The sequence below is a fragment of the Lissotriton helveticus genome, assembly GCF_964261635.1.
Source record: "Lissotriton helveticus chromosome 1_1 unlocalized genomic scaffold, aLisHel1.1 SUPER_1_unloc_7, whole genome shotgun sequence".
In the NCBI taxonomy this organism is placed as follows: domain Eukaryota; kingdom Metazoa; phylum Chordata; class Amphibia; order Caudata; family Salamandridae; genus Lissotriton; species Lissotriton helveticus.
In genome coordinates this window covers 4,363,075-4,389,048 of record NW_027611714.1, presented here as the reverse complement: position 1 = coordinate 4,389,048, position 25,974 = coordinate 4,363,075, and the positions used below count along the sequence as shown (strand labels likewise).

The following is a 25,974-nucleotide window of genomic DNA, read 5'->3' as shown; positions in this document are numbered from 1 at the left end:
ATCAGCCTCTGCATTACATGGTTTTGCGAAGAAATTGGGAGCTAGGCCAATAGCAGCTTTGATAAAAATCTACAAAGCAAAATGTCTTGCTGTGGCCACCTATGGGAGCCCAATCTGGGGATATTGCTCTCCTGTCAATATCCAGATTACGGAGAACAAATTCCTAAGAGCTGTTCTCTCAGTCCCTCAGTCCACTCCGACATATACAGTTCATAACGAAATAGGAGTGGGACACATCACGGATCAGATAAAAATGGCAACCGTCTTGACTTGGCTAAAAACTTGGCTGAATCAAGAAATTACTCTAAACCACAGTATTTTAAAAGACTGCCTGCAGTTAGACAGAGTTAACAAAATTCCTTGGTTAACCTACATAAAAGACAGCTTCGTAAAGCTGGGGCGTCCAGAGCTCTTTTCTTCACCGGACTCCATAACCACTAGGGACATTGGGTTGCTAAAGGGTATGATGGGTGACCAGTTAAGATTGGAGAGGGAACAAATGGAACTTGAGAAACCTACGGTGAGGGCAAGCATTATTTTGTGCACACAGGCCGGCCCAGAGTTGTATTTAACAACGGTAAACAATTCTTATCACCGATTTCTTTTAACGCGTTTTCGCCTTAATTTAATCCATTTGACCCTTGGTCACTTTCCAACCTGGAGCACCCCAGATAACGCAGGGCCATGTAGTTGTGATAATTTCTCGATCCAAAACACATTACATTTCTTAATGTTCTGTGAACACTACACTGCAGCAAGAAGAAAATATCTGATCCCTATTTTAAAGGAGGCAGGGTTCATTCAGGTTAAACCAGCACTTATGTTCCTACAGCTACTACAGACCCCAAGGACTATGTTCCACGTCGCTAATTTTTTAGTGGGTGCTGTTAGGAAAAAGAAGAGGTTTTTGTTAAATAACCCAACTGTCATAGCATCACAATGAATGACTAAAGGCACCAACCTTCTGCATTGAAAATCTTATTTAACGACTCACCTGATGTTTTTGTAAATATGAAAGGATTGTGACGACTGATCTAAAATAACCTCTTTTATGATATTTTATGAAATTTTTATCTTGAACCTTTTAACCATTTTTAACATATGAAATATTTTTGTACTTATTGTGTAAATATATTGGATTGTTGATGATATGTGATTTTTAACTTGTATATAACAATTATGTTAGTAAGCACACTCTACTTTTTGTAATGTTTTTGTGGTGATCTATGTTTTGTGCAATTGTCTTTACATGATATTAATTTATCGAATAAAGTATTTGACTGACTGACTGAACTCTGCCGCTTCAAAGCTGCACCTAACTTTGAAACGGAGGACCCTAAGTGTAACGAGGAGGCCACGACCCCAGATTCTCTGTTAAGAACGAGCCCAGGCCTGAATCTCTTGGAGGAGGTCCGCAGTCATCCATCAGTTACAGCCCAAGATGGATCACTAAAGGGACCATTACAAGACCAGTTTGTGTGAAGGAACTTGATTTACCACCCGAGGATTTGAACATACTTGCCCCGGTGACAGAACAAAGTATCTTGTTTTGAACATCATGGGGTTGTGACATGATTCTCCCTAATCCACTCACCTGAAAATCAGATCAAAAGTGTTGTCCTGATGAAGGTGGCAGCTACTTAATTCCACCAAAGCGTGCGTTGACCAACCTGCCAGGAACATTAACAAAACAACACCAAAGCGTTTGCAAATTGCAATTTACTCAGCCCGCTATCCCTGTGTCATTGGTGTATGTTAAAAAAATACTCCAGTTCCCCCACATTATTTTGATGTGTGAATCTTGAGATTGCTTTTCGTTGAATGATGAGGAGCAGATTCATGTGTCTACTGATGTATTTTATTTGTATTTTATTTGTAAATATCATTATTTGTAGATGTGTCCTACATATGATAACGAACGATTTTCTCAACATGTTTGTGCTGTTATTTGTACCAGCATATATGCTATAATGATTGTTAATTTTCAAAAAAAGATGATGAATAAAATAATATATTTTTGCACATATGACTATGATGAGATTGATTTGTGAGGACTGCCCATTTTGAGCCTTTAGCTGGCCACTAGTCAAATTAATATAGGTCTGACCAGAGCATATATTTATGTGATTTAACAAGGCTTTTCTCCCCCTGACTCCTGGACCTTAAAGTATGTTGAGGGGGTAATCTTTTTCGGATAATTCAGGATTGGGGCACTTGGCCACCCTCCCCAAGACACCGGGGACCCTATCCCTCCCCCGCCCAGCACATTTTAAGTAACCCTGGGCACATTTTTAGTAACCCTGGGCATAATACTACGCTACCCTAACGGAGCATTCAAAGTTTGTACTAACAAATTGCACGTAGTACAGTACCAAAACTGTGCTTAATCGCATAGCGTAGCAGGTAAATCAACAACATCCTCGGATGCTTTGAAAATCTGGCATGCTTAAAAGCATATAACCAATTCACAAAAGTTAACTTTTACAATAAAAACATTAGGCAATAAGAGAGCTGATGATTTTGGTGTCCCCCCTAACCTAGGGGAAGGACCAAGCAGATGCCTTGAACACAAAGAACATAAACAAAAAGCACATTTTGTTGAACTTCAGTGGTGGTCCCATCCTCTTAGGACCACCCTAAGCAGTTAAAAAAACAATTCCAACCAAAGGCCCTGCAAGCATTATGCGACAAGATTAGCAGTGGGCAGTGAATTTTATAGTATCCAATATCAAAATAATTCTACAAAGAGCTGCAGTTCACCTAGTCGTTACTAGATGTCCCTCACGAGTCAAATGCAAAGCATTGAAATTATTCTTGCATCAAGCTGCAGTTCCACTGGTCGTTACTAGATGTCCCTCACGAGTCAAATGCAAAACCATTGAAACCCTTTCATCAAGCATTTGCATTTGACTTGTGAGGGACATCTAGTAACCACCAGTTGAACTGCAGCTCTTTGTAGAATTATTTTGATATTGGATACTATATGATATTCACTGCCCACTGCTAATCTTATCCAATAATGCTTTGCAGGGCCTTTGGTTGGGAATGTTTTTTTGCCAATAACTGTGCTTGGGGTGGTCCTAAGAGGATGGTACCACCACCAAATCGTTCAATAAGATGTGCTTTTTTGTTTTCAAGGCATCTGTTTGATACTCCCCCTAGGTTAGGGAGGATCCCAAAATCATTACCTCTCTCACTGCTTGCTAATCAATGTAATTTTATCAGCGTGTTGCCCCTCCACCTAGTCAGCCTCTTCTTGAAGATAAAACTCATACATCGCTGGCGTGTTGATCATACCGTGGCATCTTCGAAGGCACTCCTTTCAGAAGCTTTCCATTGTTCTCTGTTGGTGGTCTTGCAGAGTTGAGCAGTAGACAAAGGATACATTTCTGCCCTGTCCAGCATGCCTCATGCAATCTACAATCATAGATGTTTGAAGGGACTGGCACATATATTTGCACCTAGTCCCTTTCTTATGCATCAATTGACTTGTTTTAACATTTCTGAGCCCCTCCACAATTACCAGCGATGGTTACTGATATTGTACACTGTTTTTGTTGTAATTATTTTGATGATATACAGCAAACAACAAAGAACTAAGACAGTTTACAAACCACAGGATGAAATTGAGTGTCCCCAGCTCCTGTAAGTCACTCGAGGAGTAGAGTCATACGTCTTCACTTTGTCTCGATGCACCCCTCACTTCTTTAATCACATGAGCACCTGTTCACTTCTTGAGCACTTAACATCATGATTATTGCTGATTTCATTTGCTAAATTCTGTGAATGGATTGAATCAAGTGTGATTGTTCTATTGTTGCTTTTCAACTGTATTTTCCACATTATCCAAGTCATGTCATCAAATGTTAAAACTGTACATTTCTGGTAAATGGACCGCTCGTGTAGAGCGGCGGCATCCACACAGTCATCGAGTTGGTATTTTTCAGAAATCCGTCTACAGCGAAGCAGTGTTGCTTGTTAGACGCTATTCACCCAGGTTCCTGGTCTAGCAGTTTGGGCATACCTTTGTTCTCTTTACAGTATTACTTTGTTGATCCGCATCAGGCCCTGAACGTGCGGCTGCCCTTCACATGCGTCTTCCTTGAGGAATTATTCCTCAGAACTACATCGCCTCTCCTTCCCAAGATGGTGACCTCTTTCCCTCTGAGGCGAATTGTCACCCTTCCCACCTTCTACCCCCAAAGGAGGTGAGATCACATCAGTAAGAGCCCCAAAACGAAGTCTATTTTTAGGTCTCACCGAGCGTTGCAGAGCATGCACTGCTCGCTTTGCAAGGCATGCAGTATACACTATAGTGTGGAAGCGTCATGGAGCCCGCCTACTCTCCACCCATCTTTTTGATTGGCTTAGATCCTAAATACTGCCTTCTGATTGGTTTTAGACTTGTTAGTCCCTCCTACTGACGACCATGTTGTTATATGTATCCTTCCCTGGCTATTGGCCCCTTTACTCCAATACTATTTTCTTTCCTGTGTACCCCCTAGCTCCCTTCCACAGTTCGTGACTTCTCACCCCCCTCATTCCCTCACTCCTGTCTGCATTCTTGGACACCCGCACCCTTGTTTTCAATGCAATAGGTCACACGTAAATAAAAGTCCTATTACATTGAAATGCTTGTTTGTTGTGGGAGTGGCTGGGTGAATTTGTACTCTTTTTTTGTCTCGCGCTGCTGATGGCTTATTTTACCTGACCAAATGATGGCAGTCTCCAGAACACATGGGCAATACAAGCATGCAATTTTTTCTGCTGCTGCCTGAAAGCAGCTATTAATATCGAAACCGTCTGTTACTGGCAATGAGTGCCGTATCCCTACCGCTTTCTCCACATCAAAGGCCGTTCTACCCAACCCAACCCGTGCTTTGCACCACCACTCCTCCCGATCATTTGCCAAAACTGTCATACCGAAAGGCAGAGCCACTCCTGGTATGTTTTCAGTGACGGACACATTAAAATAAAGGAATATGTTACTTTTTTTAGATTTGTACCAAGGGGAGAAGATAACGGGTAAAACCACCTATTTCATATAAAATCGTTCACACAAGAAATCATGTCTTGCCTAGCCATAACAGGATCGCTGGCTTTGACCCTGCCGGGAGAAGGTTGGCCACCTGGTTTTAAAAGCACAGGGAAGTCTAGTCTACCAGTGGTTGAAGCTCGTCCCTTTTCCCGTATCCTGTCAATCAAATGGATTCTTAATTTTGAACAGGGTGCCATACTGCTCTTTCACTTTCACAGTAGCTGGACGCAAGGCGGCACTTTGTATTTCCACTCCCTCCCCCTCGTCCTGGCGCCTCCCCGTGCCCTCCGAGGGAGGTGTGTTGCAGACTCTTTCCCTGCCTGACTGCCCAGAGAGTAAGAGGGGTCGCCAAGGTCACCATCACTGTGTTTATCAGGGTTCACATTCTCTACAGCTCCGGAGCAGAGCAGAGCAGTCAGCATCTTAGCGGCAGGAAGCCCTCTGCAGCAGTCATAAAGAGGTGTCGAAGGCCACTTGCCGGGCTCGTCAGTGACCAGCCTGGTGCCCCCCGTGGTTGGGTCACCAAGCCTGAACGGCTCAGGTTCTCCACTCTTAGGAAGCGGTCACAGATACAAGATCAGCCCTGTATCAGGAATCACAGGGAGCAAGTATGAGGTATATGTTGACATGTGATAATGTCTAGGCAGCAAAAGGTGAGAGTGCAGGGCCAGGCTTGTTTAAAGAATTGTGATCCCATCTGTACAAAGCGCCAGTCAGTGGTGGGGCGGTGAACCTGTCCGGCTCCGCTGCGGATGGTCAATGACCTCAGAAGCTGGTGCCCAGCTCCCCTTTATTACCTCTCCTACCAGCGCACAATATTCAGGCCAACTCGGCACTTGCAAAATGGCTTGCGCCTCCTCTCGGGCTACCTGCAGTGTTTACTCGGTGGTACAGGGGGTGGTCTCGGCAGCTGAGCCTGGGACTGACGGCGGCATGGATACAAATGTAAAAACCGTTCCTCTAATACAATAAGAAAATACCTCATCAATACTAGTTGTAAACCTCTCAACCTCTCACCCCCACCCTTAACCTAATTGTATTGCCAATACTTTCCCCATTCAACAGCTCATACCTTCAATAACCCATAGTTGTTCATTATTCATGCATCCATCCATACAAGTAATTTGAGCATCTTTTAACCTTTTACCACTGTGTTTTCAATATAGTAACACAGCAGCAGCTCACTAATATTACAGCAAATAATCTCTGTGACACCCCCCACGTTCTCCTATACAAAGTCCGGATTTGATCTAAAAGAAACTAATTTATAGAAGTTGCATGAAACATAAACAGAACATTTCTCTGCAGATGTGTGCAATACACTCTCGCTCATCCCCCACATTAGTTAAAAACGTATAAGGTCCCAAAGGCGAGACCGATTGCATTGCAAATGCTTGTTTTTCTATATTAACCCTAGGTGTGGACTATAGAGGCTGCAAGAAGGGCACCTCTGCCTAGAAAAGGACCATGTCTCATTTCATCATCTTGTGCATCACCAAGGAACTGACTGAGGGAATGTGCGCTCAGTCCCCGAGAGCAGAGTCCTCTGCATCAGCACTTGTCAGGGGTGTTCCTGTGGCTGAGATTTACTGTGCGGTGAAATGTGCTTTGCTCCACACCTTCGCGAAGCGTTATTGCATGGATTCAGAGGAGAGGAAGGATGGCCAGCTCAGATGTTCAGTGCTTCATGGTCTTTAACAGCGTTATTTAACACGCCGCTCGAGACTTAATTGCGGACACTAGTGAAAACCCTTCTTCGTGTGGAGTGGCTGGAGGTCCCTGTTCCCTTGGGATTCTGTTGCTGATTTGAGAGCCTGTGCTGCGTGGCTTGGGAGGAAAGAGGAGCGGAGACCGGGACTGCGAGGACCAGCATCCAGCAGAACACCCACAGCTGGTTCCTCTTCCCGGCCGTGCCGCGCCCCCTCTCAGTGCCACGCCCCCTCCCAGTGTCTTTTAACCTCTCGCGGCCCCCGTTTCGCGGGCGTCGCTCGAGACTTAATTGCGGACACTAGTGAAAACCCTTCTTCGTGTGGAGTGGCTGGAGATCCCTGTTCCCTTGGGATTCTGTTGCTGATTTGAGAGCCTGTGCTGCGTGGCTTGGGAGGAGAGAAGAGCGGAGACCGGGACTGCGAGGACCAGCATCCAGCAGAACACCCACAACTGGTTCCTCTTCCCGGCCGTGCCGCCCCCCCTCTCAGTGCCACGCCCCCTCCCAGTGCCTTTTAACCTCTCGCGGCTCCCGCTTCGCGGGCGCCGCTCGAGACTTAATTGGGGAAACTAGTGAAAACCCTTCTTTCTGTGGAGTGGCTGGAGGTCCCTGTTCCCTTGGGATTCTGTTGCTGATTTGAGAGCCTGTGCTGCGTGGCTTGGGAGGAGAGAGGAGCGGAGACCGGGACTGCGAGGACCAGCATCCAGCAGAACACCCACAGCTGGTTCCTCTTCCCGGCCTTGCCGCGCCCCCTCTCAGTGCCACGCCCCCTATTACGTATAAGTTTGACTGGCTTCCGCGTATCGCGGGACGCGCGCGGGACTCAGCCCGGGGCTAAGCCCGGGCAAAGGGCGGGCCGTTTGAGGCCGTTAGAGAACGGTAGAGACCGGACCGGGCCATTCCCCTTGGCTCTACCATTGTTTGCGCAATCCTCGTTTCTTGTTCGTATCATTCCTTGAGGAACCCAAGGTATAGACGCAATGTCCGTGCGCGAGTGTAGAAACAGGGCAGCTAAAGGGAAGAAGCTGAATGGGACTCTTGATGATTTTATAACTAGAACTAATACTGCCATTGATGTGGAAATCAATAAAATGCAGCAGAGAGTCTCTATGGACCTTGATGCAGCTAGAAGAATATCCCAGGAGCTGTCCCGAGCGAGGAAATCATCCTTAGGCCATCTTGCCACAGTCAAAACTCCCGAGCGCCGGGTAGGTACTGCTCCTATTCTGACGCAGGCAGTTGTTCACCAGATGCCGGTCTCCCCACTCCCAGCCCCTATGGGGGGGCTGCCCCTTCCACCAACTACCATTCATACCCCTTCTTTGGGTGGGGTGGAGCCGGCAAAGGGGGTCCCAATAGAGTCATCACCTAACCCCAAGGGGGAGGCCGGGAGGAATCCTTTCACATTCAAAGAGGGTACTATCCAAAAGCGCAAGCGTCACACGACATCTGCCTTCTCTAGGAAGAAGGGGAAGGTTGAAAAGGCCCAGATCCTCACGGGTCCTAATCCTCTAGTAGGGGGGTGTCCATTATACCGCCCCATTCTTCTCCCCAAGTATTACCACCTACGGGACATTCCAACACAATTACTGCAGAAACTAGTCGAGCAGCTTCAGAGGGGGAGCAGGATTTAGTAATAGAGGATGAGAATGGTGGGGTGCCAGTGTGTGTGATAGAGGGAAGAGATGTGGAATTCTTAACGATTGTCTGGGAAACACTTAAGAAACTTCTAACCCCCCTGGAAGTCAGACTATCCCGCATAGAAAATCAGCTGCTTGAGACAGAAAAGAGCATTCTAACCATAGCAACTCTTAGCATAGCTGATAACAAACTGAATAGCACACCTGGCCCAATCCACCCAACACCAACAACCACAGTCATCCCACCTGTGGCTCCTGTGACCAAACCTATTCCTAAACCTCGAAACAAGGCAGTAACAAGCAACACCATTAATGTGGCAACGGAGTTACCCAAGCAACCGCTTGCACAACCCGTCCCAGCCACGAAGGCCGTAGTAGCCACTAGGGCTAAAGTACAGAATTCCTACTACCCTAACACACAGGGGGTGAAACATAGGGAGAAACAACGCGGGGGATATATCGACCTCCCCCCGGATGTTAGGCCTTATGTAGTGGTGCTAACAGGAGTCCCGGAAATTGCATATCACCAGCAGGAAAACTTTGTGTCACTGAGAAACACGGTAACATACTGGCTAAATGAAAACAGGCCGCTACCCGTCCACCTGAGAAGTAAAATTCTCATGGTGCGAAGGGTACCATGGATAGGCACCTCGCACAAATCTATCCCAGGTGACTGTATAATTGTTTCTTTTGATGACCCCAATACAGCACATCACATATCCACATGGAACGATTACGGGGGGAACTCGACTATAGTAGCTAGACCCCTAACCTACTTTTATCCCCCGCTTTCACGTTCCAAAAACGGGGGGAATTGGCCTTTGTCTAGAAACCACGCATGGGGTGACCCGGTAGATAGTTGGCAGGGCACACAAGGGAGTTGGAATGGGGCACCTACCTATAATAGATTTGGTTGCCTTGAAGATGTTGATTGACTCACTGGCAAGGTGTTTTGCACAACCTATTCTGAGGACTTACCTTCACCCCCACCGCGCTCTGTCGATGTGCTATCTTCAAGTATGCCAGAAAACTATAACTTACCAGAAAATAGGGCCTTGCCCAACGAGGGTAGAGTTGTTAAATCTCGACTATCTGATATAGACCTTGAATCCCTTAATAATAAGGTAGGTCTGGTAGTCCCAGCTCATCATAATGTCAAGGGTAACTTCCTCCCTGGGGAGTCGTTTGGAGCAGGGAGGCTACAGATAGAGGGATTGATGCCTCAAGATCTACCCCTACCGAAGTGGCCGACAGATGTGGGGGAACTCAGGCCAGCTGCCATATTTCATCGCTCCCGTCGTTTAAGGGGGGGAGCTACCATGCCCCCTGGTGGTGGTGCCTGGAAATGAGATTGTTTCCCTGACCACGGTTGAGTCCCCTAGTATTATCCCCAGTACTATCCCTAGTATTGTCTTTGCCCATCCCACAAACGATCAGGTGCGGGGCCCAGAGGGAACTGGTGTGGAGGGTCTGAAGGTGCTCAGCTGGAACATAGCAGGTCTTGCGCTGAACATAGACATACCCGACTGGAATTCATTTATTGAACCATTCGGGTTGTGCCTATTCAAGGAAACCTGGTGCCTGGAACCATGTCATAAGGTGGGTTTCACCACCTACTTTGTTCCAGCGACACAAGCCCAGGGAGGGAAAGGCCGTCCTTCCGGTGGCCTACTTATTTGGGCAAGTATCTCGCTGGGTCTTACTATTAGGCACATTGTCAATAAATCACCGGACCTACAGAGAATTTCAGCTAGAGGGCCACATGGGGGGAATAGGTTTGAAATTTTTAACATCTATGTTAGAGGGGCGAGGGCCGGATCCTCCACACTGTCTCTTACGGGTATTGAGGAGGGTCTTAGTTCTTGTGCGCCCGACGCTCTAGTGATACTAGCAGGGGACTTCAACTGTACGTTTGAACCCCTGGCTGGTGAAGATATATTGGACACCTGGAAAGACGATGCCAGGAGAGGCATTCCACCCCTCTCACTGGCCCCTATTAGAAGCTGGTCCCAAAATGCCATCGACCTTAATGCCCTCTGCCTGGAACATGGCCTTAGGGCCACCAATGGCAGAACTAAATCGGACCAGTCAGGAGCTCACACGTTTAATAGAGTGGGTCACTCTTCGCGAATTGACTTCATTCTATTGAACTACAGTCTCTGGGCACATCTAATCGATATGGAGGTTGTCGAGTCTTCTGCTAGCGACCACAACCCCCTATTCCTGTCCTTGTCTTCCTTCATGAGGGGTTTGTCTCCAGCCCCAGCCCCTCATGCTTGGAAAGCAACACATGAAGTAATTCCATCTAATTGTGGCAGACGCTTAAAATGGAACACCTTCGCGGCAAAAGAGTTTAAGATCCGGGAGGACAAATCTATAATGACCAATATCGCGATGAGGTTAGACTCCTTAGGACCCAACGATTGAGATCATGAGGTTCCTAACTTGTTCCCTGAAGCTACTATTGCGCTGGAGAACTTTTTGTGGCTTGCCCTTTAGGCTCAAGAGGCAGCGGAAATGGTAGACCCATGCGCAATCCGGGTTGGTTCTCACACGCCTGCAGTGTCGCCAAAAAGGAGCTGATCAGGGCGGTAAAAGCCAAGGATGGGGCCCAGATTAGCTCCGCTAGGCGTAACTATAGAAAGACTTTAGCAAAGGCAAGGGCTGAGTATGAGAACTCGTTTTGGCAGGACCTACTGGCAGCTAGTCTCAGGAAGGACTCTAAAGGCTTCTGGGATCTAATAAGAACAAAGGACAAACCCACGGACTCGCTCATAACATGCAATATAACCGAGGGAGCATGGTTTGACCACTTCTCCAAGCTTTATGCAGCGACCGAGGGCCCCGTGTCCATCGAGGTGTGACAGCATGCCTTGGGTAAATTGGAGCCGAGTGAGGAATTCCAATTTACTTGCAAAGAAGTTGAAGGGGCGATTAAGTGCCAGGTCCCCAACAAGGCGGCGGGCCTGGACGGCCTCCCAGGGGATCTACTTCGTGTTAATTTAGCCGATTGGGGGAGACTTATTGCCTCCGTAATGAATGCTGGCTTGGCTGGTGTGGCCTTACCAGATTCATGGAGGGGTGCAGAGGTCGGCCCTATCTTTAAGAAAGGGAACCGGGACGACCCTGCAAATTACCGCCCTATAAGCCTCCTGGATTCTTCGCAGAAGGTGGCAGGCAAAGTCCTCTTAGGAAGAATCACGCAGTGGGTCGAAGAAAACAATATTCTGTCAGACTTCCAAGCCGGTTTCAGAACTGGCACGGGTACGATCGAGCAAGCATTTCGGTTGCTGATGCTCTACTGGAAAGTGGTTGTACTGGGCAAAGGCTGCCTGTATTTGGCATTTATAGATCTAAGGACAGCCTTTGACCTGGTCCCACGCAACCAGCTCTGGAGTGTTCTCGATGCACTAGGCATTCCCCCTTACCTTTTGGACATGCTGATAAGATTCCACGCAGACAACTTTGCACAGATCAGGTGGGGAGTTCAGGGACAAAAAACAGCGCGAATTCCTGTAAATAGAGGTGTCCGCCAGGGCTGTGTTTTGGCCCCCACTCTGTTCTCATTATATGTTAACGGAGTGGTGGAGCATCTGCTACAACATCCAGCAGACGCACCATCCCTGGCGGGCAAGAAAATACCTACACTCTTATTTGCAGACGACACCCTCCTGATCTCTAAGTCACCAGTGGGCCTGCAGAGTCTTTTAAACAGCTTTAAGACCTTCTGCGACTCAAGAGGCCTAGTCATAAACACGGGGAAAACGAAGTTCCTGGTCTTAAATGCCCCGAAGAAGTCTGTCAATTCACCTACACTTGACTTAGTCCCACTCGAGAGGGTTAGGGAGTTCGATTATCTTGGTATCCGCCTCTGCGACTCCATGAGTTGGAAATCCCATCTTCAAAAGATGTTGTTGTCCCACAAGAGATTGACAGGTGCCCTTCTTAAGAAACATCGTGGCTCCTCCTATAAACCAATTGCACCGGCCCTTGATATCTACAGGGCACGGGGTGTTAGTGCAGCTCTCTATGGGGCAGAATTATGGGGTGTGCAGAATGTGGACCAGCTGACCCGTTCTGAAAATAAATTTCTTAAAGATCTAATGGCCCTTCCTCATAGTACCCCAACCCTCCCTCTCCTTCTAGATACGGGCACTCGCCCTATTAGCGATCAAGCGAGGCTTCGTCCGCTCCTCCTATGGGCCTGTATCTGGAGAGCCCCTGAACTGTCCAGCTACGCAGATGGCCTTAAGGAGATTCTTGCATCGTCTGGCTGGGCTAAGATCCAATGGCTAAGGGAAGTTAAACACCTTCTAATAGACCTGGGTCTTGAGGATGATTGGGCCAATAGGTCGGCCCGCCTAAGTCAACTTAAAAGAAGCTATTTTGGTCCTGGGTGGCTGAGGGCAGAAATAGGGATGTTAATTTGTGAAGGTCATCGACAGAATTCCTTTTGGTAAAAGATGTGCATTTTTGTGAGCCATATATGGATTTCATTACAGCTCCTTGGGATAGGGCCCTCTACTTTAAGTTTAGGGTAGGTGTTCTTCCAGTGGGAACAGTGACTGCCAACTGGAAGGTCCCGGCACAGACCTCCCCCTTCTGTCCTTGTTGTACACACAGATTAGAGACAGTTCCCCATCTACTGTTTGAATGTCTGGCCTATGCAGTCCCCCGCAGCAGATGGCTGAAGCCACTCTGTAGAGAACTTGGGACTAGGTCACATAGGGAGGCCTTAGGAATTCTTAGATCAGACCCCGTCCCTTGTTCGCCACTGGAATGGCTAAATTTTTAGGCTGGGCATGGCGCATTAGATTTAACAGATTAGCCTACCTTGCTTGGGAGCACTTTATATTGTTTTATGAAGTCAAGTAAGTAAAGTGTTGTACAGAGGTTATGTTATTTAATGTCTGCTGTTTTTTAAAACTGTTTTTTAAATGTATATGTAATGCTTTTTATGATATTAATTATATATCGAAATAAAGCTAAACTTCAATTTAACACCGTAATGCCTCTTGGTGTGGTTCCAGAATCATGGAAGTCTTCCATAACTGTGGTGATTCACAAGAAAGGGGGAGAGAGATGACCCCTCCAACTATCGGCTAATTTCCCTACTAGACAACATCTGGAAAATCTTTGGGAAACACTTACAGTGACAACATAAGACCTGGACAGAGGAGAACAATATTCTCTCTAACCTTCAGGCAGGATCCTGAAAAGGCCAAAGCAGAATCGACCCGGCTCTGAGGTTGTACATGATCTGTATGAAGTACGTGTCCCTGGAAACTCCCCGCTCTACTTGGTCGTCTGAGACCTAAAAACAGCATTCGATTCTGTCGCCGCTCCGTCCTTCAGAGTCTTCTTGAGGCTGGAGGTTTCCAAGCAACTATTTGAGTATCCGAAAGGATCTGCACCGGAACAATCATTCCAGAGTAAGTTTAGTGTAAAAGGAGAATGCACGTTTGAAATAAACAGTGGCGTTGGGCAGGGTTGCGTACTTGCCCCAGCTCTATTCAACATTCACATCAATGGAACTGATTCTCTCAGGAATCTTCGTCTTGATGTTCCGATATTGGAGAAGGAGAATATTCCGATGCAGATGATACAGTATTATTAGCACCTACTGAAAAATCAATGCATCGACTTTTGGAGGGCTTCAAGCTATTCTGTAAGGAACGGAAGTTAATAATCAATAGAGAGGAAAATATATGATAATTAATCTTAAATCAAAGTTATTGTTGACAATCAGGATTTATGGTAAACCAACTAAGCAAGTTAAAACATGACTACCTAGGCATATGAATGGATGACCAATTACATTGGAAAGCTCATGTGGCAAATTCGGAAACAAACTTAATGCCACTATTCTAAATCTTGCTAACTCAAGCAGCAAGAGACCAATAAAACTAGCACTGATGCATTCAAGACAAATGCACGGGTGGCCTGCTCTTATGGTGCTAACTGTGGGATTTTACAAAAGTTCTGGCCCTTCATAAACTGTGAAACATCTTCTTGTGACATGTACTAAACCTGGGTCCTGGCACCCCAATGACAGTATTAACAGCTGAGCTGGGGTTCACCGGAGGATCTCATCCCGTAAGACACCTGGTGCGAGTGTGGTCGACTCCAGCTCTTCCCTCATATAGAATGGTCCTGAAGGAACTGCGACGATGCAGGATTACAATAGTTTACCCTTGTTCGAGCACGTAAAGAACATTCTAACATACACAAGTTGAGTAGAGCAATAGAATAATCTGGAACTAATGAATAAGGCAACCCTAGAACTGGTTAAAAATAAATATTGGGCATTCATGTGGCGCAAGCAAGAAGCAAGGAAAGGCATCCTTCCGACTAATTACCAGAAAGAAAAATGTGAACCGCGCTGGGAGCAGTTCATGGACTTGCTGTTCCCTGCTGAGAAAATGGCTTTATATCTCATGTTCAGATTAGGAACTCTTCAGGTGCCGACCTTAACTAAATCATGGGTAAAGCCCCTGGAGGTGGATCTGACACATGTCCCCGTACATAAGAGGGCCCAAATCATTTATGTGTGCTATGCTGCTGTGTGATATGTCGCTTAAAATCCAAAGGTACTACTTACGTCCACTTTTTCTAAAATGTAACCTGATATGCTGCAGGGAAGCACTTTTCTTATGTTATAGAACTGATCGTATGGAGATTTGCCAGGCAGTTGCTTCGTATATGCAGACCTGCCATAGACAGCAGCGAAGGAAGTGGGTTCAAACCATAAACCAACAGTAGTGATGGTTTTGAAATTTTCCGTTTACCTCTGGGGGCTTTGCTCGTCCTTTGACATATTTGCCCTCATAAATTGGAGCGTAGCTCGACTCCAACAGGAAAGGCACTGGAGAACCTTATGGACTGGACAGAGCATCGAGAGGTATTGTTGCACTTTTCTACTTGTACCTGCACTTTATAAAATGCTCGCTTAGGTGTTGGCCGTCTATTGGCCCATATCTGAGGGTTTAATTTCCGCCCGGCTGTCAGCAAAACTAACTATTTGGACAATCCTCGTTTTTTTAACACACTAGGTAACGTCTGCGCAGCAGGCTTGTGCTCTTCTTTTATTTCTGATGTTTATAAGACAGCTGTCAGGCTTGCTAGGGGTTTACTTGCTCTGAGTAGGCAACAAGCAGACGGAGACGCCGGTATCTGTACCTATGTACGTGCTTGTTAGCTGGTACGCTTTGTAAGATCTAATGACCGCTCTATCTAATTGATTGGTTTTAAAAGTGATGTACGTCATCTATTTGCACTAGCATTTTACGTCAGATCATGGATTATGCGCAAAGTGTAGTATTTGTATGAACTGTGCTTAAGTCGTTTTAAATCGACAAGAATTGTGATTGTTTTATTATCTGCTGTAAATAATGCTGACAATAAACCTTTGCTATCAAGTACCACACCTGCAGGAATGCTCAGTGGGTTGTGCGAAGCTAGATTTAACATGGTCATCTGTGGAAGTGTGTCCCTCCAAAAATCAGAGTAGATCATACGGTGGGGGTCAAGAAAGGTTTATCAGCACGGCACAAGTCGGGGGTAGCCACAGTTTGAAGGGGTCCCCCACTATTATCTAAAAACTTGACTCAGTTCCATCTAGCTCCTTAGCCTGCGACTGTTTGTTTGTGTGAGTGGCGCAAGAGAGGAACAGAGAACTTGACAAAATTAGCCCTTCTTTGCTTAATACACAGTAAATGTGAACCACTTTGGGGCTTAGGGGCTGGATAAAGAATAACATCAGGAAACAAACGCAAATTAAAAGCACATTTTATTTATTTGCTGAAAATTGTTTAAAAATGTAATTTCAAAGTTCCACATATCTGTTTAAAAATATTTACACTTTCAGTCATTTCCGAGTTTAGTTACAAACTAAAAGTGGGAAAAACATATGATGTATAAAAACTGAAACCAAAAACGTATTTTTACATTATTTTATGTTTCTTGTTTTTTGTTTTTAAAACAGGCCGTCAACCTTTCACATACAAATTATTATAAGGACCTGACATCACTTCTTGTGATGTCACTACATGTGACGTCACTGTAATTTGCATATGATAATGGGCTCCATACTATTTTCCTTACTTGTGCCCTGTTTATTGGCATGACATGGGTCTATAGGTATTAAAAATAAACATATAAATCCACAGGTGTTCAGCCCGTTTCTCTGGTGATGTCACTCATTGACATGTATTCGGCTGCTTCTTCTATTTTTAGGTGAGTACATATAACGTGCCGTTCCCCCTCCTTCCATTTCTCTCTATTTCTCGCCCCTTTCTTTGTCTCTCTCGCTCTCTTTATCTCTCACCCTCTCTATCTCCCACACACTCCTGTTAGCGTTAGCTTCATGAATGTCACTGCCACTTCTGGCATTCATACGACAAATCCTTTAGAACGTTTGAGGACAGGGGACAATCAAGTGTGGGAGACGAGTTGCTGGGAGTGCAACTGATTGTCCTGGCACATATATGCTTTTCATGTGGGATTTCGCTATTTCACCACATTCTTCAAACAGAGTCGGCTGCTTACAATGGCTCAATTCTGGTAAAAAGAAAGAGTTTGGCAAGTCACAAACTGAATAGGGAGAGCCATGTCGGAAGGAGCCACGGGTCACACTTAGTTATAAGGCCCGAGGCACGAGCTGATCCAGCAACCGATAACAGTGTGTAAAAGATGCAGCAAACATTACTTAAAAACAAGGTATGTGCTCTTTTATATCTAAAAACAGGTTATTTCTTGAACACCTGTGCTTCGTTTTAGTTCATTACATATACTGCAGTGGCATTTGTTAATAGCAATACATACATTTTACCAATGAAGCTTCCATCTCCAGAGCCCTGACAACATGTCCACTCTGGGTGTGTTTGGTTTATAGGTTTTATCACTAAGCCGACAAGTTATCTGAAAATACCACTGTTAGTCCCAGTATTGTTCAGTGTTGCTTTTAAAGGAAGTGTGGTCAGGTCACGGTGCGATTGAATGTTTTCCTTTGTATCTCTTCTTCACCAAATAAAAATCAACAATTTTTCTTTTCTTTTAGTCCACATTGTGCTAGCCTCCCACTGTGTATCCTGGTACATCATGCTGCTTTGCTATGTGTACGGAAGTGAACAATCACTGGAAACAAACACTTTTATAACTCTGCAAATACTGTTATCTGTTTTCCTTCTTTACTGCTAGTCCGGTCTTCTATCATCTGGCATTTCAATGTCCCACATAATTTGAATTTAATTTTTTTCCGTAATTCATTCCTCTCACAATAACTGCACTGTTCTGCTCTTGTCTTTGTCTCTAAGGGGTCAATATTATTTTTGATGTTCTTAAGTTCTTTCCAGAGTCTCTGTGTTCGCTGATGTGTTTGGAGGTTTGATAAGTTACTAAAGCTTTTCCTATATTCACTGCCGTTGAATAGTTTTTCCCAAGTGTGTTTTTGCTGATAACTTTGAAGGTGTGATAACTGACTAAAGCATTTTGCACATTCACAGCACTTGAATGGTTTTTCTCCTGTGTGTGTTCGCTGATGAATCCTTAATGCTGAAGAGCCGCGAAAAGTACTGTCACATTCATTACAATGTTAGGGTTTTTCCAGTGTGTGTTCGCTGATGATTTTGTAGAACTGATAATTGACTAACGCTCTTTAGACATTAATTACACTTGAATGGTTTTTCTCCTGCGTGAGTTAGCTGATGATACCTTAATGCTGAAGAGCTGCGAAAACTACTGTCACATTCACTACAATGATAGGGTTTTTCCCCTGTGTGTGTTCGCTGATGACTTTGTAGATGTGACAATCGGCTAAAGCTCTTTGCACATTCACTGCACTTTAATGTTTCTTTTCCTGTGTGTGTTCGCTGATGATACCTTAGTGCTGAAGAGCCATGAAAACTACTGTCACATTCACTACAATGATAGGGTTTCTCCCCTGTGTGTGTTCGCTGATGTGTTTGAAGGTTTGATAAGAGACTAAAACGCTTCCCACATTCATTGCACTTGAATGGTTTTTCTCCTGTGTGAGTTTGCTGGTGACGCCTTAATCCTGAAGAGCCGCAAAAACTACTGTCACATTTACTACAATGATAGGGTTTTTTCCCTGTGTGTGTTCGCTGATGTGTTTGGAGGTTTGATAAGTGATTAAAGCTCTTCCCACATTCAGTGCAGTTGAATGGTTTCTCCCCTGTGTGTGTTCGCTCATGACCTTGTAGTACTGATAATTTACTAAAGCTCTTTAGACATGCACTGCACTTGAATGGTTTTTCTCCTGTGTGAGTTCGCTCATGATACCTTAATGCTGAAGAGCTGCGATAACTACTGTCACATTCACTACAATGATAGGGTTTTTCCCCCGTGTGTGTTCGCTGATGACTTTTTAGGTATGATAACCGACCAAAGCACTTTGCACATTCACTGCAGTTGAATGGTTTTTCCCCTGTGTGTGTTCGCTGATGTCTTTGTAGCACTGATAATTGACTAAAGCTCTTGACACATTCATTGCACTTGAATGGTTTTTCTCCTGTGTGAGTTCGCTCATGATACCTAAATGCTGAAGAGCTGCGATAACTACTGTCACATTCACTACAATGATAGGGTTTTTCCCCCGTGTGTGTTCGCTGATGACTTTTTAGGTATGATAACTGACCAAAGCACTTTGCACATTCACTGCAGTTGAATGGTTTTTCCCCTGTGTGTGTTCGCTGATGTCTTTGAAGCACTGATAATTGACTAAAGCTCTTGACACATTCATTGCACTTGAATGGTTTTTCTCCTGTGTGAGTTCGCTGATGATACCTTAATGCTGAAGAGCTGCGATAACTACTGTCACATTCACTACAATGAAAGGGTTTTTCCCCTGTGTGTGTTCGCTGATGAATTTGTAGGACTGATAATTTACTAAAGCTCTTCCCACATTCACTGCAGTTGAATGGTTTCTCCCCTGTGTGTGTTCGCTGATGACCTTGTAGTACTGATAATTTACTAAAGCTCTTGACACATTCATTGCACTTGAATGTTTTTTCTCCTGTGTGAGTTCGCTGATGATACCTTAATGCTGAAGAGCTGTGAAAACTACTGTCACATTCACTACAATGAAAGGGTTTTTCCCCCGTGTGTGTTCGCTGATGACTTTTTAGGTCTGATAACCGACTAAAGCACTTTGCACATTCACTGCACTTGAATGGTTTTTCCCCTGTGTGTGTTTGCTGATGAATCCTTAATGTTGAGTAACGACTAAAAATGCTTTCACATTCATTGCAATGGTATGGTTTTTCCCCTGTGTGTGTTCGCTGATGTGTTTGTAGATTTTCTAATCGATTACAGCTCTTCCCACATTCACTGCACTGGTATGGTTTTTCCTCCGAGTGTGTTCGCTGATGTCTGTGTAGGTGATGTAACTGACTAAAGCTCTTGCCACATTCACTGCATTTAAAGAGCTTTTCTCCTGTGTGTGTTCGCAGATGAATTTGTAGGTGTGATGACTTACTGAAGCACTTTGCACATTCACTGCACTTGAATTTTTTTTCTCCTATGTGGTTAGACAGATGGCTTTGTAGGTGTGACGAGAAAGTAAAACACTTTGCATATTCACTGCACTTGAATGGTTTTTCCCTTGTGTGTGTTTGTTGATGTCTTCGTAGGTTTGATAATCGACTAAAGCTCTTCTCACATTCACTGCATTTGAATGGTTTTTCTCCTGTGTGTGTTTGATTGTGTCTTTGAAGGTGTGATAACTGACTAAAGCACTTTACACATTCACTGCACTTGAATGGTTTTTGTCCTGTGTACGTGTGCTGATGAAGCTTGAGTAGTGATGACAAACTAAAGCTCTTGCTGTATGTGTATGATTCTTCTTTCTTGGTTAGTGTCTGTGGGTCGGGTATATAATGGTCTATATCCCTTGACTGTAGTTCCTGATGGGCCAACATGGCTGATAAAGCACTTGTGATTTCTCACACACTTTAAATGTGTGCAGTATTTTGCACGTTTGATTTCTGTTTTAACAATAAAATACAATAGCCACCAAATATTTGCCACACTCCTAATACGTAGAATGTGTCTTTGTAGGGGATTGTGCCTTTAGATTGGATTATGGCTGTGGACGTTTGCAGGTAAAGATGTATCTTCCTTCTGGCTGGTGCAAATTGGGACAGTCTGTTGTATTGTAGATAGAAGAGCTCCTCTTTCCTTTACCCGTCAGTTGTCTGGCTCCGCTCTGTTGTGCTTTTCGCTTGTTACTGTGGTTTGGCCAGAAAGAGTTTACAATTCACCTAGAGCACGGAATGATGGCTTGTCTTCATTTTAGAAAATAGAGCACTGCGGTAATCACATCATACCGATACATTGATCAAAGTTAGTATTTGACACTTGTTTATTCAGGAGGTGGTTTGTTATTGTTGTTGCCTTAATTTTCCTAAGGTCATTTCTTCGTCTTGTGGCGTGGAGGTGCACAGCTCAGACTCTTACAATCACTGAACTGCCCTTGATGCTTCATCCGGGATCTGTCAGTTTGTGTGCAGGTTCCTCTGTCGCCGACTGCGCTGATGTTTTCCTGAATACTGTAGCTCAATATTTCTGCTATTATTGAAGATTTACAGCATTCGCGTTATTATTGATGGTCAATTCATACATTCAAGGCTTGTTATCTGTAGGATGTAAAGATATTTAAAATTACTAAATTGAAACAAAATAGAATGAGAAATCACAATATTTATCTGGTTGTAAAAGACATTTCAGGGGAGATTTACCAAATCTCCACGCAATGTGGCGCAGGCCTCCCCCTGCGAGGCTGCACTGCATGACAGGGAGGGAGCAGGAGAGCACCATATTTTCAAAGATATGGCTCTCTCCTTCCCTTTCCCTTGCGCCGGCACTGATTACAGCAGCCCTGCGCCATGCACACACCTTAGCACCTGAGCGCTAGCGTGTGTGTGTGAGCCCAGCATTGGTTTTCTACAGGAAGGACACCCTTCCTGTACAAAATACTATGCCTAGACATGAGGGAAACCTTTTCCAACCTTGTATGCATGTTGCACAGTGCAGCACGCATGCAAATTCAGAAAAGGAAGGAGAAATTAAAGCATTTCTCCTTCCAAGCGCCTAGTTTAAAAGGGCGCAGTTTTCTCACGCTAAACCCAATCTACTGTATTTGGTAAATTGAGTTTAGCGTGAGAAACAATGGGGCAGATTTATTTCAGACTTGCGCCACGTTTACGCTGCCGTTGCGTCACGCAATGGCACGGAAACGTGGCGCATCCCTGCAACCTATTTACAACGTGACACCGTTAGCTGCGGTCGTCAAACAGTGGGGTTTGGTGATGACCTCATATGCAGACGACACGCAGCTGGCGGTGACACTTAGTGGAGACCCTGAGGTGGAGGCTCCCAGATTCCGTGCGGGACTTGTGGCAGTAGCAAGCTGGCTTCGCACAAATTGCCTACAGTTGAATGCCACCAAAACTGAGGTGTTGGTGTTGGGGAAGCACGCTGAGCTATGGGGAAAGCAGTGGTGGCCACCAGAGTTGGGCGTCACTCCAATTCCAGCGTCCGGAGTAAAAAATCTAGGCATCTGGTTGGACCCCGCGCTCTCCTTTATGGACCACACCAAAAAGACAGGTGCCACGTGCTACGGCATCCTGCGGGGTATAAGGCCGATCCTGAAGTATTTTGATCCCCCCACCAGACAGCTTGTGGTCCACGCGTCGATTCTATCCCGACTGGACTACGGTAGCTCGCTGATGTTGAGGGTGAATCAGGCGGAGGCCTCTAGGCTCCAAAGGGTACAAAATGCCGCGGCGCGAGCCATTGTGGGCCTCCCTAGACATTGTTCGGTGTCAGGTACCATCTCGGCCCTGCATTGGCTTCCGGTCAGACAGCGGATCAAGTTTAAGGCGCTGTGAATGGCCTTTAAAATTTTGAAATCTTCTTCGCCGCTGGCACTTGCCAATCTACTTACCCCCTACATCCCTCTGAGATCATTAAGATCAGAGGCCCTCCACTTGGCAGTCTGTCCCGCTTCAAATTGAGCAGAATGGGCGGCCGCTCATTCCGGGTGCTCGCAGCAGGGCTATGGAATTCGCTCCCGGTATCCATCCGAGCCCTTAATGGCCTGTTCGCCTTTAGGCAGGCGATTAAAACCTTCCCTTTTTAATATAATATGTGTTATGTTACAGTGCCTGTCAAAAGCGCCAGGACGCCCCTTTGCTGGGGCAGCTGTGCGCGTTAGAAATTTAAATAACATAACATAACATAACATAACGCATCTAGGCAGATGCGTCACGTTGTAAAGCCCTGCGCCACATGAAACCTGCGTCAGGTTTCATGTGGGCGTTCTGTCGCAGGTTGGGCGTTCCCTCGTAGGAAAGCCCCATAAAACTGATGTAGTGAAATCTATAAGATTTCACTGAGTCAGTTTTACGACGCTGTTGGGTCAAATCCTTACGCCTGCTTGAAGCAGGCGTAAGGAGTGACGCACCACGTTATGTATGGGTGGCCTCTGTACATTGCAGGAGTTGCGTCGCACTTGCGACGCTACTCCAGCAATGCGCCTCCCGTACACCACAAGATGCGTCACGCATCTGCCCTTCCTTGCACCATGGTGCGCCGCAATGTAAATGCGACGCATCTGTGGTGCCGCAAGGAGGGAATTGCGTGACGCATCAGTTCTGGCGCATCCCTGCTGATTTGCAGAGATGCGCCAGAACTCATAAATCTGCCCCAATGGGTGGTTGCACGGGAACGCCCATGCTCCACCATTGGCAGGCCCCAAGGTGCAAAGTAACGCGAAGCAGTGCAGTGCGATGCTTCACATTACTTTTACGTTATTTGCTGGAAAGAAAATTAGGAAAAAAAGATTTTGCACTCTTTTGTGCCACTTTTGTGACGCAAACACGACGCAAAATCTTAGTAAATCGCCCCTTCTTCTTTACTGCCTTTGAACTTAGTAGGGAATATTTCATAATACACAAATATTTAACTAAATGTTCTGCTGATCAGGTGACATCTTATTAATGTCTGAAAACTAGGTGATTTAACAGTGTTCACTGAGTAACTTAGCAAAGTAAGGGTGCTCGGAGCTCCCAAGTGCTTAAGGTTTTGCTTAAGATAGATGCATACGGTCAAGATTTCATTCAAACAACAATAGAGTTTAGAAAAAGAGATGGACCAGGCGGGGCTGCAAAATTTCCAGTAACTCTTTACGAAGTATACAACGAAAGTAACTCCATTCACACACTTCTCATTTCTTTCCTATTCACTTAAGATTATCTCAAATACCAACTCCTGTCTTTACCTTGCTGTTCATAGGTCACCTTTGACACTTTCAACAGCTCCCTTTGTTCAAGCCTTTTTGGTTTCGTCTAACCTGGAAGAGTGGAACATTATTGTGGTTTGTCGGGGTTTCCTATCGCCATAACATCTGTCTATCTCCCTGAAACTAGTGCAGCTTACAGCACCCGGTTCTGGCCCAGAAAGTCTGGATTTTCTGAGCTCCGTAGAACATTAAGACAGTTCTTCCGCATCTAACACATACTACAAGACTCCAAGAGTCCACGCTACAAGTGCTGCTGCAAGGTTTAATTAACCCACTGTATCTGAACATCCCCTGGCAAATGCCAACTAGAGAATAAACATCCTGCCTGCACCAGCAGAGTGCAGAAAGCTTTTCAAGCTCCTCGAGATACATGGACTTTCTCTATCTGTCGTAACTGAAGATGTTAATCCTTGGCAACATCTATCGCCTTTGGACAAGGTCCTCCATTTTACTATCAGAATGTAACTCATCCTGCGCAGACACAAACCCTCAAGTCTGTATTGCATGAAGCTGGGTGGTTCTCACGCAAAAGAGGGCCCTCCACAAATTGCTGACATTTTCTTACACCCCCTGGACAGCCGTGGCAACACACAGACCACCCACACCCCCTCAGGGATCACCATTCCATATTCCAGGATGAAGACTCAGATCTTTCAACCTTCTCTGTTACCGTCTTTGGAACGGCCTGTCTCCGGGATTCGTGGAAGCTCCACACTCAGTGAGCTCAGAGTTGGCTTGCAAAACCATCTCATGAGAGTGGAAGAAAAGAACATTAAGTGACACGCACTGCACAGAAGTGTAAATATATCTACCATTATTGTTCCATGTACTATTGTCCTAATGCTGATGTTTTGACATGAATTTTTTGCCGTCTATCACAGCAGCTTCTTCGTTTAAAATGTTACCCAATAGTTTGTTTTCCATCATACCTACTTACCTATGTACTGTTTCTGACCCTACAGCATCTCTGGCAGACATGTTGTGCTGTCTGTTGCCAAATAAATAGGAAGTAGATTGTTACTGCAGGAAGTGTCCTTGCAGTCACATGCACTTGATTGGGATAAAAGGTACCATGTTTGTTAGAAAAGCAGCAACTATTGGAATAATAACATACCAAAAGCCGCACATACAGTGCAATAACACAGACCAGGTACTAGAAAAAAGTGATGCAAACAATGCAATAACACAGGCCAGGCATTGCAAGAATATGACACAATCAGTGCAATAACACAGGCCAGGTACTAGGAAAACGGGACTCAAACAATGCAATATCACAGGCCAGGCATTAGGAGAATCCGACGCAAACAATGCAATAACACAGGCCAGGCACAAGGAGAATCTGATACAAACAATATAATAACACAGGCTGGGCACTAGGAGATTCTGATGCAAACAATGCAATAACACAAGCCAGGCACTAGGTGAATCCGAGGCAAACAATGCAATAACACAGGCCAGGCTCGAGGAGAATCTGATGCAAACAATGCAATATCACAGGCCAGGCATTAGGAGAATTCGAGGCAAACAATGTAATAACACAAGCCAGGCACTAGGTGAATCTGATACAAACAATGCAATAGCACAGGCCAGGCACTAGGGGAGCAAGCTATCTTATCACCAGCAAGGGACACCACAAGCTCTGCGCAGCACCCTGGTGGCACAGGAGTTCCAGGGTCCACGTCGGAAACGCCGCTAGTGCCATCAGCCTACCAAGGCGCTCAACCTCAGTGTGAGGACTGCCTGCCCCAGCATACCTTGATGTCACCGCGCTTATACCGCTGCCTCCCCCCCCCGCAGTGCGGTACGCGTGCGGACGAAGCCTGGGCCAAGGGCTGTCCCGTCCTTGCCCTCATTGCCAGGAAGAGGCAGGGCAGGGCTACCCCCCTTTCCACTGGCATTAGGCATTTTGCCAACTCAGATTCGCTGGGCATTCAAGAACTGTCGTGGACAAGTCAAGGTACTGTTAACGCGGTTATCTCCCAGCATTGCCCAAACTACTCTTTGATTCTAAATAATTACGCTCTCTCTCCTGAGGGGTTTGTGGGGCCGGTATACGGGTGGCCTGCGGGTTCTCATTGTCCACGGGGCCAAGAGGCCTGTTCATTGCTGATTGTGTAGACAGGTTGCTTTAGACTTAACTTGCACTATAGAGGTAGCACGGGGAAAGGGAAAACTATGGAGGGCAGTGGGGGAGGGGCGGGAGGGATAGTAAAGGGAAAAAGGCTAGGAAGATACAGAAACATGCAGGGAGTAACTGTGTACTGGATAG

At 45.5% G+C, this 25,974-nt stretch overlaps 1 protein-coding gene across 1 annotated transcript in view; it reads right to left on the bottom strand.

Annotated features, from left to right (window-relative positions):
* Positions 1-16,158: 16,158 nt before the first annotated feature.
* LOC144806393 (uncharacterized) overlaps positions 16,159-25,974 on the bottom strand; it is a 51,817-nt gene continuing 42,001 nt past the window's right edge. Inside the window, exon 2 of the mRNA XM_078672757.1 lies at positions 16,159-21,039. Coding sequence (XP_078528883.1) covers positions 18,049-20,322 — 2,274 coding nt within the window. The 5' untranslated portion in view covers positions 20,323-21,039 and the 3' untranslated portion in view covers positions 16,159-18,048. The remainder of the gene's footprint in view (positions 21,040-25,974) is intronic.